The following is a 17,909-nucleotide window of genomic DNA, read 5'->3' on the forward strand; positions in this document are numbered from 1 at the left end:
CTGGTACAATTGGAAGCCGATTACGGGGGTCCCCAAGGCGCTGCCGGATTTGGTACCCCGTGTGAAAAGGGACTTAGAGATATTGGGCGCGTTCGCCTTCTGTCAATGGGTGGAGAACGACCATTGCCAATGTCTCATCTATCACATAGTTCGATATGCATACACTTTAACTCCCTGCGCAATTTGCTACAACATATGGCAACCCTTATGGACCACAATAAGCTGTACTACGAGAGCAAACCTCACCGCGGACGCGCCTCGGCGCGGGATGCAAACGATCCCCAGAACGATTCATAGGATGTGATCCCTGGTCCACCAGCGGAAGGCAGAGCTTCTACAGGCCGTGGATTGGGGTATGGCACCGAGCTGGTGGAGGCTGGGTTTTGCTGTGCGTCACCATCCTGCACTGTACACTTCCGTGCACGTTTCGTAGGCCTGCCAGGTCTACTCGACGTGTCGAAGTCGTCACCGCGATGATCTGGTGCTGGACTTCGGGTGTCATTCCCAAGCTCGGATGAGCCTTCACCGCTGATTTCGGCGCGACGTTTGTTCTGTTTAGGTCGGGTGTCGTGGACACCAGTTTGCACGTCGAGTGCGGCGAGCTGTTGCGCCGTACATTGGGCGTCCGCCGCCGCCGCGTCTTGCAATTGGCGCGCATCAACTGCGAGCTCCGAAGGCAGAGCGGGTGCCCCCTTGGTAGCCGGTGGCCCAGGAGCAGATGCCGGCGATACTCGGGGATGCTTGCCCTTCGATGGCTTCTTGGGCTTGGGTGTGAAGGTGATATCGAGTGTCGCGATGTGAGTGATTAATTCGGTGCCATACTTATCCCACCATATCCATGACGGCTTCAACATCGACACGAGGACATCGCGGGCCAAGTTGCCTGTCGTTGTGAGGCGGTCGACCATGGCGTCATCCAGAATGGCTGTCGAGTCGTACAGAGCGTATGCGTGGTCGCGCTCGTACACGTCGTCTCGCCACTGATACAGCGCCGATTGAGCCTCGACATCTTGGAGGCCACGGATGACACGCTTGGTCCGTGCGGTTTGGGTGCCGGGCCCAGGACGTGTACGATCAAGTAGTCCAGGATGACATATGTCGCAGCATGCCAGTGCACCGGTAGGCGCTAAATATGGATGTCAGTGACGAATTAGTGAGAGCGGACTGTACTTGACAGACCACTGAAGGGGCTTTCAAACGCATCTGCCCATACACGTCGACGACAAGTCGTACTCTGCACAAAGGCCAGGAGCCCTTCGTCAAGGGCATCTGGGTCCAAGCATGGTTGCTTGCTGGCTGGGACACCATCCTTACGAGACGTGCCGCCACGATTGATACCGTGTGCATCTGCATACTCTTTGTTTGCTTTCGCCTGTGTTGAAGTCTTCTTCTTCCTGCCTCTGATCACTGGCTTGCCCCTCCGCGCCGGTGCTTTGTTGGAACGTTGTGCAGGCAGTGCAGCATCCGAAAGTCGCGGAGCTTGGTTCAGACCATTTGATGATGGCTCGTCGAGAGTAAGATTGAGCGCATATGCGGAACGCTCCACGATGAGGATGGCAAGTCCTTCCCGACCACGACCACGCGCCGCCCGACCAGCACGTTGGATGAAGTTCGAGAAAGTTGCAGGGAGCTTCCATTGGACGACAATGTCTATATCCGGTATGTCACATCCCTGGCGGAGGTAGATGTCGGTGAGACTCAATCTTTGCAATCAGAGACAAACAGTTCAGGGATTGTGAACTCACCATTCCTGCGGCTTCAGTACACACAAGTACACGAACGGTTCCCTTTCGGAAAGCCTCCATGGCAGCCGTACGATAGTCAGCTGACAATGTCGCATTGAATGGACGAATAACGTCGGCTGACAAGGGCCCATTTGGATGGTCTGCAGTGCGCTTTTCGAGTTGGTTGGTCAGGTAGTCAATGATCTCTGTGCCCGTGTTGATATTATCGACATAGATCCATGTCTTCGGGATCTGATCAGGAGAGGTGATTGACTGTGGCAAGACGAAGTCGAGGTCCTCGTAGGTGTTTAGAGGGTGCTCTGCGGCGCGTACAACAAGGGCCACATTGGGACGACCGTTGCCCGCATTGAAGAAGCGACTGCCACCCTTAGGAAAGTGTAATTTGCTATGTATGTCTCGTCGCACGCGTGCTGTCAGCGTTGCTGTCACAGCGATGACAGGAACGCCGCGCGGAAGGAAGGCGCGGATGACACCAAGCGAAGCATACTTCTTACGGAAGTCTGCGCCCCAGTGCGAGACGCAATGAGCTTCGTCAATGACCATAGACAGTATGTGCTTCGTAAACTTCGAGTTCCGCAGTACCCGGTTGATGAATGTTCTCGACTGTAGCATTTCCGGGGACGCAAGGATGATTTGGTATTTGAGGGCAAGAATGTCCTGACAGGCACACATGCCATTAATCACCAAAAAGCAGAGAAAATATGGGGCTCGTACCCTGACGATTGTAGGTGAGCATGACCCATTCTGGCTGCTGACAGCGACTGCGTTCAGGTTGAATTGGTCCTTGAATGTTTTTACCTGTTGGCTGTCAACATAGATACTCGTGAACTGCCTAGGATGCTCACCATCTCGTCTTCGAGTGACAGAAGTGGCGAGACCATAATGGTAACCTTCGCTTCGTCGTGAGGCCATAGGTGTGCACCTGCAACTATAGCAGTCTTCCCTGCTCCTGTGGGTGCCTGGATGATCATGTCGACTCCTTCTAGCTGTGCCTGCACACCTGCAACTTGGAAAGGACGAGGCTCCCATTGGTACTTCTCCTCCATGAGACGGGTGAGCTTCTGGACATCGTTGTCATTCAGGATTGGCCGCTTATGCAGCGATATTTTCTCTTTTCGCAAAGTCCAGCGATGCTTTTTGATAGCTTTATGGCGAGGGATCATAGTGAACGATGGAGGTGCGAGGTGAGGATTTTAGTTGAATGTGTCAGGCGTGGAACTGCAGCAACACCGCGACAAGGTCGGGATCGACCACACAGATATATTTGTACTTGTCTACCACTTAAAACATTTGCTCTTGACTGCCTCGCACTGGCAGTACGACACACTGCAAACTCCTGAGTATGGATCTGTCAGACGAAGATGAGTATCCATTTGCACTACAAGACCTCTATATCATGTCACCCCTCCCTCCGTCTTCACCGCTCACTCCCATCGCGCTGTCGATCCAAGGCTCACCGTGCAGCTCGGGAATTGAGGCTGACTCGCAAGGCCTTCCATTTGAGACCGGAGAAGGACATTGTGCTGATGACCACCCCATTGAATCCGCAAACAGGACCCCTGAGGCTGCCATTGCAGTCGTGCCCACCCCAATCCCTCTTTCTCCTTCATTTCCTGCTGCCAATTCCCCACCACAAACTCCTGTTGCTCGCCAGCCCACTCCACCACTGTACCCGAGCAGCAATGGGCTAGACAAATCCACGCCCATCCGTGGGTCTCCTTCGACGAAGAAGAAGATTGTACGCGCGAAGGGCCAGAAGAAGCGAGCGAAAACGCTGCGGCGGCAGCGAGAGGAACAACACGAGCGTGCCCAGCAGCTTGCGACGGCGAACGCCAATTATCAAGCTGCAATCGCTGCACATGCAATGGAGCTCACCTTGGGAGATTCAAGCGATGAGGATGCGAGCGGAGGTCTCGCACAGGCTAGGGATGGGCCAGCTCCGAGTCCGCGCCCACGGGAAGATGTCCTCGAGGAGGTGCTTGCATTGCTCAAGAGCCATGGATTGACGTGGGGCGATCTCGTCCTATACGTCTCCGACCCGAGTTCTAAGAAGGGACTTGAGAAGTACAAGGGCATGTTCGATGTTCCAGGTCGCATCGAGCAAGTACTCACATATTGGACCTCGTCTCGGAACAGTCCAACCGGACGCCAAGCCTTATACACCTGGATCGTGAACTACGTCCGAAGACTTGTTACGCGCGAGGGCATCCGGGCAACCAAGGACGGTGTCCTACAGTCCTCGCGTATGCGCATGAGCGAGGCCTTTGTGACGAACTTCAGCCTGACGCAACTTCATGAACGACTCACCATGCTATGTCCCCTCATGGCAGAGCTATTACGGGAGTTTACGATGACCACACGGCAGACGAAGGCAGTCACGGTCGATTCTGCGGCACGAAACAACTTGGTACGAAGTCATCCGATTTCGATCCCTTAAGTGCTAGACTGACGCAGACACAATCTACGTGCAGCGTGTTGGCTCGGCCCTGATGACGCTGCTATCAGAGCGCAGTCAGAAGAATAGTTATGGAAGGCATATCGTTGGACTATACCTATATGCGTCCGGTGCTCAGCGACAGAACATCAGTGTCCTGTCGCAGATCGGCATTTGCAGCAGCTACACGACCATCGCAGGGACCTCAGCAGCCAAAACCCCACAACATTCCGTCGACTCTGTGGATTCATCAGGTAGCAGCAGCGACAGCGATACAGACTCTGCATCCGACCAGGGAGACGAGTCGGACTTGCCGGAGTCGCCGCAATCTCCGAGTCGAGCAAGTCAAGACGTCCTTGAGCTCCCAGAGGTGCAGGCTCCAGGACCAATAGAACAAAGCCAGGTCTCGCATGCCGAGAAGGACACGCTACCGAGAGCGCAGAACAACTTGCTGGACGATATTGATGAAGACGAACCTGACGAGGGAGGTGGCAAAGTATCCATTCGAGGCGCGGGACTCCTGCGGCGTCTGTCTGAAGTCTGCCGCAGCAGCGCTCGTACTCAGGCTCGTCTTCATGAGCTCGCCCACGTCTACGACAACATCAACTGGATCCTTCGCGCCGCTGAACAGATAATGGGGCGCAAGGATTCGATCGAGAATGGGACGTGCGCCACCGTTTTCCCGCTCTTTGAGGCACCCTGCGAGGATATGCGGACTACAGATTTGCTGCATGCCTTCGACACCGCACCCCCTCTCATACGCGACGACATCCTCCTCGATGCGAGCGAGACACAGCTCTTGTTCACGATGCTCGAACACAACATTCTCCGCATTATCACCTCTTATGGGGGCGAAGGTTTCAACCGTTTTCGTGTCAATGTCGAACGCACCTTGCCACGTACGGCCGAATGCATCGCGTTACACAAGACAGAGGTCTATCCGCTCCCAGCGATGAACATCGAGGAGGCGAGCGTGAAAGGCAATGCCGAGGTGCTAGAGGCAATCTTCAGTGAGCTCGGCCACGATCTTTCCTCTACAAAATTCACGGAGACGGTCAAGATCGTCTTCGGCGACCAGCTTTCTGTGGCCCGTGTCCGCGCTGTCACCAACAACCGCATGGGCCATGATACCTTCGTGAAATCGTTTCTATACACGACGTTTGCCCCAGGTCTCTTCCACTACCAGATGGCCGCTGCACATGGTCTCCTTGAGATGCACTGGGGCGATCCCAGTCTAGGGCCACTTGATCCGGCGAGCCTCTACTGGCACAATACCACCTTGGATCGCAAGCCCTTCGTCTTGAGCAACCGTCCACCATACCGCGTCGGGCGTGACCTCATTTTTCACTCGCTCTATGGGCGTATACTCCACTGCCTCGAATTGGTCTCATCATGCGACAGCCTAGACAACTACGCCGAGAGTGTGACTTTCGAAGACTTGCAACAGCATGTCAAGGAGATTGTGGCGCAGTTCGTGAATCCGGCTGTGGTCTCGAAGCTCCGTAGTGCTCGCTCGCGGGAATCAGCTCGCGCCAGCTCGGACGAGCCGCTTGCATTTACCCAGGGTGACATGGTCTTCGAGAATGCGTGCCTGTTTCTCCGAGATGCTCTCATCCTGCGAGAGTTCTGCGATTCGATCAAGGCCGGTGACTCGGGACGGCTCATCATCATCCTGAAGATATTAACTCTAAGCTACCGGGGCAGCGGTCGGACGAAGTATGCCCAGGAAACATTATATCTTGTACACAATCTCGTGCACTTATGGCCGAAGCCGTTGCGGTGCGCCTCCATAGTCTACCGTCACTGCTGTGATAACTAACGAGCATGCACAGTGACATCATCATCAAGAATTGGCTCGTCAACACGACAGGAAAGCCGAACCATTGGTACCCTGTTGACTTGTTGCAGGAACACAACATCTTCTGGACGAAGGTAAGCGTATTCCACACTGTCTATGCGCGTGAATTCTGACGCCCATACTTTGCTCAACAAGACGATATACAACGCCCAGGGTAGTGGGGCTTCGTGGGACTGGCTGGAGATGATATCTCCCTGCATCAACATCCTTCGCCAGCTCGTAACATCGATGAACGAGGCATTAGGATCGAAACAGGGGATGAAGCACGCCGCGCCGGATCTCACGCGCGACCTCGAGGAATTGCGACGCTCGCTCGCAGAAGGCAACGTGTACGTGGTACAGCCGGGACGTATTATTGATGGTGAGAAAGGTGTGGTGCCGAACGTAGTCGCTGTTGGTCTCTCACAGCTCGCTGGGCCGCTCAATGACTACAACAAACTGATGGCCAAGCTCAAGAAACGCCGTAGGAGATCATCGCCGCTCGTTGCGGGTGCTCCTGGACAAGCAACGGCGGCGACCTCCGAGTCGCATGATCGCTCGAGGGATCGTGTGCCGACCGCGGAACGGCTAGCGTCCGATCTGCCGAACGCACACTTGGAGTACGAGGCCTCGGGTGTACAGGAGGTGTCCGATGATGAGTACGACGAGGGCGGGGAGGAGATGACTGCCAGCGAGACTCTAGAGAGTTGGCTAGAGCCCGAGGAATTGTTTTCCCTAGACGAAGAGGATGATGTTGATCCTTATCTTGAGTAATAAAATATATTCACTCGGACGCTCGAGAGCGAGACGCATGAAGAGACCGCGATTCGAGGGCCTCAGTACCAGTACACTGCGATGCGCGCGATTTCTCTAAGTCCCTTTTCACACGGGGTACCAAATCCGGCAGCGCGTTGGGGACCCCCGTAAACGGCTTCCAATTGTCCCAGTCGTTAGAGTGCTGCTCGCCTCTTCAAACTCCGCCAAAGCGAGCACGTGCACTCTAACGTGACTGGTTTACGAGTCTACCTTGTCAGGCATCTTTCCTGGCGAATACAGACAGCGAATCACAGTACGTTCAATCGTTACTCACCAACATTATTACAAGGCTCGTTCTACCCCGTGTCAGTCGGGTTTATGCATCGGGCACCATCCTAATGGTCAAATTACGATGTTGGTTTCCGGCGCGTGACCTACCAAGAAGTGAGTGACTATATGCGTGGGCTAAATTACCTATGTGTGCCGTCCAGGTGTAAGTCGCGCGAGTCAAAGGGGACGCAAAAGGTCACATAAGATATAGCGAAGAACATGAACTGTAGTCTGTAGCTTACCGGACGTTGTGACAGCGAGCTTAGATGTCGACCTGGTCGCAGAATCACAGCAGGATAAAGCCCGCCGTGTACTAGAGCAAGCCTAAAGGTGCGTCAAAAATGCCGCCGCCACTACGACGGTGTCAGCGAGAGGGAATGGGAGAGAAGATTGAATAAAGTCGTGCGCGGCGTGAACGACTTCAACGACTTCGGAGCGACGCGCGTCGGACTTCCAAGATTGGAGTCGCGTCGGTCACGCTTCATCACGTGCAAAGCAAGTCAAGTGGAAGCGCTTGCGTCCCAAAGCGGAACTTACTATTGAAAATACATACTGTAAAGTCTGTAAGTATTTCAGAGACCGTCACTGTAACATGGAGGATGTAAATATGCAAGCAATCGAATCACATTTAGCACACGAGCTACTTAGTACGAGGCGCAGAGTTTGAGCATTCGGACATGAAGCTATTCGCCACCCTGAGGCTTGCGCACGCGCTCGCCCCTCAAGCACTCACGCACACGGCCGGATCCAATGAACTTCAACGTCATGGAACTTGCGCATATCACCCCCTTGGTAAGCCTTGGTCAAAGCCTTGGCACTCGAGGTTATGCACATGCTGTGACGAGGGATGCGGACGCAGAAGCGGCTCTTCCCGGAGTCTGAAGCCAGCGTGTGGCAGGAGAACGCATACTACTTACCAAGGTCCTTTCGCCGCCGCTCCCTATCGGACCTCCGCAATACCCTCTATCATAGCCGGTCGAACAGTCAGTGCGTGAGTACCGGCATCAGATATGTGCGGTCCAACTTACGGGATATGATGATGCATATTGGAGAAGGTAGAGGTCGACCGACGGCCGGCGCCTCAGTGATTCGCTGCATTCTCCGACCCAGCGAAACCTAGTCCGCGAAGAAGACGCGAACCATCGTGCCCCTCAATAGAAAGCAATCATGAACGCTTAGAGCCTCGCAGAGGAAGCGACGGAAGCCTCGCAGATGAATCAATGAAGCTCCGTAGCGATTGCAAATACGCGTACAGACTTGCAATGAAGACGCACATGCTTAAATGAACCTGGGAATCACCACTGTGGAAGAGAGGAAGAGCAGATGGCGTCCGCTGCTGTGCCGACGAGGTGGGGATCCCGGCCATGCCTGACATTCCCTGTCAGAGGCTGTCAGAGGCCACGCTAGCAGGCAGCGCCCACTTCACCATCCTGCTCCAGTCCACTTCCTGACCTGACGCCCAAGCGGAGGACGGTGGGCATCGCACCCCCGACTCCCGGGGTCATAATGCGTTCGAAGGCAGAAGGCTCCGCACGCGAGCTCTCCGCAGGGGCACATGTGGATGTGGTACTGCACTCGTAGAGTCGTTCGTGATACGCGAGTGCATGACTTCTTCACCATTCCCAGTGGACGCCCGGCCAGGCCAAATGCGCACTGTGTCGAATGAAGTTCAAATACAAATTCCATAGCCCCGTACCACGGAGACGAGACCACATGATGCTATCGCTCATGTAACGGGGCAGAAGATAATTTCGCAGGCTCGAAATGAGAGAGGTATAACGTACATTTTCGTCCTTCGAACTGTGGTGATGACTTGCGCGAATCGTGATAGCGCTGCCGCAAGACGTGGGCGGAGCAATACGAGCGCACGGGATTTGCATGGACACTAGGCCTACTTAGGGTACGCACATTCCACTTTTGAGTTCTCCACGGGGGGAAGCAAGGTACTCTGCGGGGGGAGTAAAGTACTGCGCGAGCTATTGCGCAGATACAGTAGCGCGTCATGCACTAGCGGGGAAGTAAACTCGTGAGCCAGGGTCTTCCATCGTTGCACCGTGAGTCGCAACGAGCGGGCGATCGCCCGCTTCTGCGCCCACGCTCGAATTGATTCAGTTGAACTCGGTCCACTCGGGCCATGGTGTACATCCGAGGTTCGCTCCGCATGGAACATCGCTTGTAGCAGCAGACCGCCATGCTGGGCGGCTGCCGGGGCGGGAGAAACGAAGTGACCGCTTGAAACGTCAGCAACGTATTGGGGAATCGAGGCACAACCACGCACCGAAATGGCGGGGAAAGTTGGCTCAGCGCATATGGGGCGTTGACACCGCTTAACGGGCCTGAGACTGCGCTGGAAGAGCTGGACCATTTCCAAGCGGACGCAGCGCGCTCAACATTTGTCTCAGATATCAGATGATCTTCTGTGCGACACACCTGGTGTCCGACCCTCATTGGGAATGCAGCCGCCTCGCAAATGTCCCGTGGATCGCGCGCTCATGCGCGTCTTTGTCCTGCGGTGCGCAGCAGCAGGCAGCAGCATGAGTTCACAAGGCGTTCTGCCGCGTGAGAGCGCAATATCTGGGGAGATGTAGTTTCTGATTAGGTTCCGGGAGAAAGGGAATGAAAGGAGTGAGTACTCACTCTCGTACAGCTGAAGTCATCATGGCCGCAGAACCGCACATCGGTCGCGTCATACGAACCGAGACCACATAATGAACGGTGTGGACTGTCGACTTACTCTATTGCGCGATGGCTATGTGGGGAGTTCAAGGACCAAATTGTTCCATGGTGGGACATCAGTACCGAGAGCAAGTTTGGCCTCGAGTTCCGGCTAAGTACGATGCTCACCGGCCGGGCCTACATAATGCTCGCCGCTAATATATCTTGTTGGATCTGTAACCCGAAAGGTAGGTTCTCTGATTCTCACTTGCATAGTTCGGGTTACCCTGAATTGACAATCGACAGATGAGCATTTCGTGACGAACGGTGAGGAGGAGGAGTTCAGTTGAATCAGTTCTTGTTGAAGTTGTTCACGTTCAGACGTAGGAGGTCACGTGCTAAGGGCTTCCCCACGCTGCAAGATGGCCGCGCCACAGCGTGGCGGAGAGTCGCTGGAGGAGTGCAGTATGCAGCTCTCTGCGGACGACCATCGCGTTCTAGTCTAGTTCTGCTGGGTTTCGGGACGTCGGGCACTCTATGGACGCCCAGCAAATGAAGCTGCGCCCACTGAACAGACGCGAGGACTCGAACGAAACGTCGTCAGCGACCAGCCTGAGCACAACCCGCCGCTGAGCGTGCGGCAAGTTCTCCGTAAGTCTGCGGGCATACAAATGAATTGAATGTTGAGGATCCTGTGAAGTAGAACTCGCGCGATCCATTGGATTCACTGCATCGGGGAGGAGTCCTAGTCCACTTGTTTGGTCACTGGGTTCATATCCTCTTCCGAGTCTGAGCTGCATTAGCGAGTGCGTCACGCCAGGCAGATACCTACTGCATTGAACTGATTGAACTGATTGACAATGCAGAACGTCAGCGGTTCTCTAACCACTGGGCTTCACAAGATCTCTCCGGGGGCTGCAGTTGGTCAAACAACTCGTCTCGCCTTCCAGCCTCTTTCTCCGCCCACATCGGCTCCTCCTTCGTTCCATACCAAAGCGGTCCACCCATGAGCGAGCCGGATACTGACAGTAGCCCGCCTCCGTACTCTCCCACGCCTCCTAGTTCAGTTACCCTCGCCCAACTACAACGCACAACCTCGACTCCGCAAATCCACCAGCATCCGAGTCGTCAAGTCCAGTATCGCTCACACCCGTCCTCTTCTGTTGCTCTCACTCCTCAACCCCTATCGTCCACCCTTTCCTCGCGTCCGCAAACCAACGTGTCTGGCGATGAAGCTGACGAGACATCAGCTTCAGAGGACGGCATGATATATGCCATCCCATCCAGCCTCGCAGCAAGCTTACGCTCGCGTTTGCTGGGGCGTCAAGACCCGGGACAGGACAGCGAGCAGCTCAGACCTATCACTACGGCTTCTGAAGTTGCTGGAACGACGGAGACGGAGACGGAGAGCGATTCTGTGAGTTTACTTCCAAGCTATCTGTGCACACTGAGCATTCATTCCACTTGTTGACCAGCCGCGCAACCTCCCAACCGCCCGAATCACACGTCCGGCCCTCCCAGCCTCCGCGCCTTTTGCGTGTCCCCCTGGGTCTTCGCGTCTCTGTTCGTCTTTTCTCGCCTGCTATCTATAGTTCCCGCTGTTTTCGGGACCATATGGAACATTTACCACATTAGATGGCCTCCTCCGAGCGATCTGGGTCCCAGCGCTCTTAGCTGGCGTGTCGATTACTTCATAAGCGTGTTATGGGTAAGTCTGATTGCGCTCTCCGAGATGTTCTGTATTCATGCTCGATGACTGGAGACCAGGCTATCCTCACCGGTTGGCAATGTCTACAACTAACGACGGGAGTGCTCAAGCGGTGGAGGGTCTACTACTCTCCCTTCGCAACCCTCATTCGCCTCTTCGCCCTGCAAGGTACGTCTCGCGTACCTTTCGTCGTGGCGCTGCTCAACCTCTCGTGTTGCGTAGCGATCTGCTGGCCTGCCACTCACCTCACCCTAAAACTGCTCAACCACGGACAGCGCCCGGCCCTCTGCTGGGCAGTCATCGGCACGACAACGTGCTATAGCCGGAGCATTCAGCTATGGGTGACGTCGAACATAGGCCCTGCTCCTGCCCCTCCTCCACGCCCCTCCCAGCCACCTTCGCCGTCGCCGCTCCGACGATCTCTTGTCGCCAGCGCGAGCGGCATGCGAGAAGAGTGGATCAAGTTGCGTCGGCGGCGCTGGGACTGGAACGAGGTCATCAGAAAATGCGTGCTGCCGGCCGGTGTTATTTATTTCGTGATGGCCTGGGCTGACATGCTGAGGAGGGAGTGGGAACTCTCGGTGTGCGCTCTCGATGGTTAACTCGTCTCATTCGGATGGATTCTGAAGGTAGATTCTGTGTAATTTATTCCCCGGTATGCGGAATTCTGTCCTCCTGCTCTTGAAAAATACAGAGCTGTATCAGTACATACTTGCGCCCTCTCCCGCAATGCCGTACATAGAACGCTGGACTTTGAGCAACAGGGCGCCGATCGCGCGGTAAGCTCATTAATCAATCTGAACCTCGGTGGCGTTATCGGTCATGTGCGTGCGGGCTCATACACATCCTCCGCCGTCATACTTAGTGCCGGCGGCACGTACAGTCGTTCGTAAAATCGCGCTACCGTTTATAATTCAGGACACGCCGCGTTGCCTTCACGCAAAAGCGGCGTCCTGGGGCTCCTCACGACAAGGCGCAGTCGACACGTTCCCCGAATTCTGGCGCCCCAAAGTCTGAAAGGGGCGGTTATTTGTATTAGACCTCTTGAGCATCGAGAGGTCGGTGGGGCGCCCGTGTGTCAGAGCCCAGCGAAGCCTCCTGGGCGCAGCGCAATCTCAGGCACCGACCATAATATCGGGGGCGGGAGGAGCTCTATCGGGAATTATGTATAGGTCTTGTCTATCTTCGGCGACGAATCTCCGACTCTGGCAAGGGAGCGAAGTTCTCGGACTGGACGCGGCGAATCCGCCACCGGGACACAAGAAGCAGTGGACTCTGGCACTAGACACAGCTCTCGGAAACGGCAGTACTAGGCACGCCAGAATGCGGCTGGGAGAGGGTATTCAGGCCAACGCATATAAGGAAAGTGCTGACCGCAGAGACGGGACTACGGTCATGCATTGGCAATGTCGCCCATGTCCAGGTCATGTCGAAGCTCAGCTGGTACCATGATCCGTTTCTAGTGACTGGGGCCGCCGATCTGCTTCTACGGTGGTCGCTACGCGGCTCTTTCGCCTGAGTTGGGGTTGGTACATATCCTACCAATCATTTTGCATCGAATGGTCAGGTCCTATGTTCTAGAAAGTTAAACGGTCGCATGAATCTGTGGAATATGCGGCGAGTTAAGTAGTGATTTGCACTTACTGCGGACACCAACGAGTTAATGGCGCCGTGGCGGCGGCCGAACATCATTGTGACGGGTGCAATTAGACACGGTACCGTGCCCCGAGACTCTCGTCTCCGAGTCGGGGCGGCGTGCGAAGTCGATTCCAAAAAGTAGTCTGTATAAGATAAAAAGAGCTACATTGAATCGCCGTTATGACAACGAGGCTAACTGGTGAGATGCGGCGGCGTTGCGGGAGGACAAACGACGCCATTGAACCTGCCTAAATCCGCCGACATCTCTTCTTATGGCGTACCGTGTCCCATTTGGCATACGGTGTGCTGGTGCATCATTGATGGAGGGTGATCTTCGAATCCTAGTAAGCAACAGTTTCAGGCCACACGGCGCCATCGGCGGGTCGCGGAGAACACGGCGTTGGGAAACTATGGACGCAGCACTGCATTTCAGTCGCGTACCAGGAGAAATGAAAAATGTGTTTGCGTACCAACTCACAATGCTCACTTGTGGCAATGCACCATAGGCGATTCGACTCGGCAAGCAAGCAAGCAACGCGGAACGAACAGTATCATTAGTGTAGTGTCATCGTCGACTCATCGGGGCCCGAGGGCCAGAATCTATTGCTTTGCATCCGAGCTGCTTACCGTCTTCTGCCTCCATATACGAGTAACTAGTTGCAGCAAAATGTACTGCCAGCGGTCGCGATATTGATCGTATCCGAGCAGTAGAATGAGATGATGCTCAACGTTGAAAAATGAGTTACTTCAACCTTGACAACAATCACGTGCCCGCAGAAGGGTGGTTGCGGCTCAGAGTCACTGGCAGTTGTGAACAAACTTGGATTCTGACTACCAGCTAGTTTTGCTCTCAGCTTGCCTTTTATGCGATTGATACACACTTTAGAGGGCGTGCCGTACGTGTTCGCAGCAAATAATTCATGAACGGGTCGGCAGGCGCTATGAACTTCAAGTTGTAGCACGTCTAAACCTCACCGCCACCCAAACAGCCTGCCGCGGCCAAGTGCCACCCGGGTGCCACTGGCACCTCATGCCAACGACGGGCAGATGCCAGGCTGTCCTCGTTTCCATGCTTGTCCTCTGTTCACAGATACATACGAGAAACAAGAACTTCAACCCTTGATGATCATTCAAGTTGATGAGTCTACCGTCTCGGCCGACTCCGAGCGCATCTCGAAACCCACGCTGCGGCTTCGTCGCGACTGCTCCCGAGTCCTCCGTATTGGAGTCCAGGGGGTACTCGGGAGACTACCACATAGGTAAGCTTCCCTACCTCCAGAACAAGGCTTGCACGATTTGGCTCCCCCTTCCCCAGTACCTTCCGAGTACTGAACTGCAGCGGGAGTGCCCGCTTGGTGCCTGCTTGTCGTGCAAGGTCTCTTGCTTCCCAGGTAAGTACGTTTTGCTTTGGGGTATGATGGTATTGAACACCCCAGTTCTTCGACGTAGAGAACGTTGTCTTGTCAGGATTGATGTGGCGCTAAGTACCGCGTTTCGGGTACATGCAACATGCCCCACAAGAGGAGTCTGTGCCTAGATAACAATGGATGTCGCCTCAAATGCGCCTTGGCAATCTCATTCGGGCCTACGCCGCCCTTTCGCTGCAAACCTTGTGGCTCCTTGTCTGCGTCCGTGGTCAATCGATCCGTGACGACACATTGAAACCTGGCTTTGAGTTTGCATTATCTCATGGGGCCTTAACGCATTTTTGCCACGTTGTTGGCATTACCCCTGCCCGCAGCTAGCGCCGAATACAGCGACTTGACTGCGTAATACTTGGAAGTCATTGCACACACGCACTGTGTCGGTCAATCCTAAAATAGTATCATTCGAGAAAGAAGCCGCAGCGAAGCAGCGTATCGGTGCAAGAACCCGTCGCCACGGAATTCTAGAATCCTGTTGTCACCAGGGAGGCGCGCGGCCGAGGGCCTCATTGAGCAATTGTAGTAAGTATGTGATCATCCGGTGAGAAGCGGTACCGGGGAAGTGGTGGTCTCACGGCCACGTTCATCATGCAATGCAGATATTTAATTGACAGTGTCTTCGCTGCCCCGCTGCGTTGGACAACCCTCCTTCTCGACACCTCAGTACGACCGAGTCATGGATGATCTACAAGCTTACGCTGAATCCGCTGAGTACGTCGTTCGTCTTGATTTTGCGACCACAGTTCTGACCGCGAGCAGCACAGGATCCAACACTACATACCATGGCCTCTTCAGCAACAGCATCCGAGGCCCGCACCAACGGAGCGTAGTATCGGAAGGTATTGCACTTTGGATGGGTCGTCTTCAACCTCCCTGACATGATATTGCACACAGGAGAGACGATATATCATTACCCGCAGTCACCAACTCCACACCCTGAGGAGATCTCGCGGCAATTCCTTCCACTTCTGTCCTACGACGAAAGCGTTCACGAGGCGCTTCCACCGTCTCTCTCTCATCCCGTCAGAGCTTTGATCATAAGCTACGCCCGCGCTATCGCATCCACGTCGCCGGCCTTAGTCATCACCCAGGAGGACATACACATTGCTAATTGCATTCAAGCTCGTATGGAGCAATCTGCTTCGACTGTGGATGGTATGCCTTTCGCTGACGTAGATGCGGAAGCATGGGCTATGGAAAATCCCTCCGTGAGCCTTGAAATCCCATGCTGGACGCTACCCTCACTCACGATTTCCCGAGCATAGCTGTCCCCTTCCCCTCAGTCTGCCGCAATTGACACTCCAACGATTCCAGACGGAACGGTCGCCTGCTTGTACGATGGGTGTGACGGGTACTTTCAGTCCCTAAAGAACGCCGACATCGAAACGCACCTCCGTTCGCGTCACTTCAGCGGATACTCAAGGGACGCCTGGATGGGAGCCGACGACGAAAAGGTTGTGTGCCGTTGGCCACATTGCACGCAGGACCGGCCAATATTGAAGCGTACCCTGACACATCATATCAAGGATGTGCACCTCCGGGAGCAGAGGGTTGCGTGTACCAATCCGGGATGCACGAAGTCCTATTCTCGCTACGACGCCATGGTGCGTCATGCCAAGAAGTGCGTTCTGGATCTTGCCATAGGATGAGAGGAAAGTATGTATGAGTGTAGTGCGTTGTCTCCGCTTTTCCGGGAGACCTAGGACTCACTTGGTGCTTGACAGGTCAAAGTCGTTGATTCTTCCTCTGTGTCCGTCTACCCTTCGCTTCACCAACCGTGAACTTTCACGGACGTTGTTCTCCGACATCTCTCCTCGCCCGCGGCCGAGTCGTGTCCTAAAAGTAAGGCAGTATATATTAATCAAAATGCATATAGAGCGATATAACACGACCGAGCGACGCGTCATTGTGATCTTGCATGGTGGATTGGACTCACGGTTCAAACTCTGAGGTGAGATCTGTAAATGATACCACGTACATCTTGTGAGAAAACACCTCGAGGAATAAGGTATGTCCTCTCTGCAGCTCGTCGTGGTGATGCGCCGGGTCGATTCTTGTGCAATGCAAGTGACCGGGGACCCGTAGCGGGAATCATACCGAAGAGGAGACCTGCCAGGTATCGCGGCAAGGGAAGCCCAGTGTGATGAAGCGCCGTCTCGCTGTTAGACTCAGGTAGTGAGCGTGAAGGCGTGCCGAGCCCAATGTCTGCATAGCAAGGTCGTCCACACAGCGTGAGGTTGAGAGCACTGCCACTGGCGCCATATCTTGCGGACAATAAAATTAGGTCCCACAGTGGGCGCGCACTAGTACATGCGACCACACTTACAGAATTCGTTGTCTCCAGTCCAGCTGCCCTAGTATATATGAGACCCTCGTTCTCACTACTACATGCAAGATAACCTATGCTTCACAGCGCTATAATCCATATTATGGGTCTTGCCGTTTTTTGACCTTCAAGTCCCCGACCGGAACAGCCCTAGAACATCCAGAGTTAGCGCCGTTCGAAACGCACCGTTTATCGAGGCCGGCGCGTCAAGCATATCGCCTGCCTCTGTTCCCCTCCACGGTGTTGCTCCTATCTAGTCGCCAGCCTGAGCAGACGACAGCCGACGGAGATTCTGAGGGTGTGCGAATGGATGAGCAGGGCATGGGCATATGACATGGTGCGTTCGCTCCGCGACTTGAAGGTTAATACTGAGTCAATTGACCCGGCGCCAGTCGGTCAGGCCGTCGGATCCGTATCATCCCTCAGATACCGCAAAAGCCTTGTATCTAGGTTGAAAGGCGAACTTGAAGACCCGGGAACAGCGGTGTTCATCGCACGAGCTAGCTGTGTCGGTATAATAGGCATTTGGGCCCTGGTCTTGGTTCGCAGATGCTCGGTACGTTCCTTCGTAAAAGGACGACACGAACGACTTGGTCTAACCTTTCGGATCGAATGAACGGTTGACGGGCGAGCGACGAGAATCGACGGAGGGCGCATGCTCCGGGAAGACGCAGCACGACAGAAGAGGGTGGAGGCTGATAGTGAAGGGGTGTGGCTTCTGCCAGTACATAACCTCGAACTCTGATTCAATCAATGACTCACCGAGTCGAGCAATATGACAATATAGGCTACGGCATAGCACCCGGCGGTGCTGACACAGACCGCCGCGAGGACAGTCCTGCCTATGCCAGCGTAGACCGACAGAAGCGGTCTCCGCGACTCGGACGCATTGCTGCGTGCTGACGATGTCATGGAATTAAACCAGGGAGTGAATGATAGGCCGGGTCACCGTAACGGTGCTATCCCCGCACTGGAGAAGGTCCGCGTCTGTACAAGTCATTTCAGTCTGCCAGTGTGGTAAGTAGGGTCATGTAGACGGCCATTTGCAGGTCATAG

General features: G+C 54.7%; 5 protein-coding genes across 5 annotated transcripts; 4 read left to right on the forward strand and 1 right to left on the reverse strand.

Moving 5' to 3' along the window:
* Positions 1-133: 133 nt before the first annotated feature.
* On the reverse strand, positions 134-2,908 carry B0H18DRAFT_1154569 (P-loop containing nucleoside triphosphate hydrolase protein; the record flags this gene model as incomplete). The annotated part of the gene is made up of 5 exons (XM_048035752.1): positions 134-1,126; positions 1,180-1,672; positions 1,746-2,402; positions 2,460-2,543; positions 2,591-2,908. The coding sequence occupies 5 exons, from the start codon at positions 2,906-2,908 to the stop codon at positions 243-245; spliced, it is 2,436 nt and encodes an 811-aa protein (XP_047895218.1). The 3' UTR covers positions 134-242.
* A 233-nt stretch (positions 2,909-3,141) lies between these two features.
* B0H18DRAFT_1154576 (uncharacterized protein) lies at positions 3,142-6,808 on the forward strand (the record flags this gene model as incomplete). Its single annotated transcript, XM_048035753.1, has 4 exons — positions 3,142-4,152; positions 4,217-5,958; positions 6,012-6,111; positions 6,173-6,808. The coding sequence occupies 4 exons, from the start codon at positions 3,142-3,144 to the stop codon at positions 6,788-6,790; spliced, it is 3,471 nt and encodes a 1,156-aa protein (XP_047895219.1). The 3' UTR covers positions 6,791-6,808.
* An 854-nt stretch (positions 6,809-7,662) lies between these two features.
* B0H18DRAFT_998091 (uncharacterized protein) lies at positions 7,663-8,327 on the forward strand. The gene is made up of 2 exons (XM_048045486.1): positions 7,663-8,065; positions 8,131-8,327. The coding sequence occupies exons 1-2, from the start codon at positions 7,780-7,782 to the stop codon at positions 8,220-8,222; spliced, it is 378 nt and encodes a 125-aa protein (XP_047895220.1). The 5' UTR covers positions 7,663-7,779; the 3' UTR covers positions 8,223-8,327.
* A 2,436-nt stretch (positions 8,328-10,763) lies between these two features.
* On the forward strand, positions 10,764-12,067 carry B0H18DRAFT_1209949 (N-glycosylation protein-domain-containing protein; the record flags this gene model as incomplete). The annotated part of the gene is made up of 4 exons (XM_048036342.1): positions 10,764-11,178; positions 11,233-11,465; positions 11,525-11,633; positions 11,688-12,067. 4 exons carry the CDS (start codon positions 10,764-10,766, stop codon positions 12,065-12,067), a joined length of 1,137 nt encoding a protein of 378 aa, XP_047895221.1.
* Positions 12,068-14,943: 2,876 nt separating this feature from the next.
* B0H18DRAFT_998125 (uncharacterized protein) lies at positions 14,944-16,528 on the forward strand. The gene is made up of 5 exons (XM_048045487.1): positions 14,944-15,238; positions 15,287-15,366; positions 15,422-15,735; positions 15,793-16,360; positions 16,505-16,528. Exons 1-4 carry the CDS (start codon positions 15,204-15,206, stop codon positions 16,174-16,176), a joined length of 813 nt encoding a protein of 270 aa, XP_047895222.1. The 5' UTR covers positions 14,944-15,203; the 3' UTR covers positions 16,177-16,360; positions 16,505-16,528.
* The last annotated feature ends 1,381 nt before the right edge of the window (positions 16,529-17,909 follow it).

The sequence above is a fragment of the Fomitopsis serialis genome (assembly GCF_022376445.1).
Source record: "Fomitopsis serialis strain Sig1Antser10 chromosome Unknown B0H18scaffold_21, whole genome shotgun sequence".
NCBI classification, from domain to species: domain Eukaryota; kingdom Fungi; phylum Basidiomycota; class Agaricomycetes; order Polyporales; family Fomitopsidaceae; genus Fomitopsis; species Fomitopsis serialis.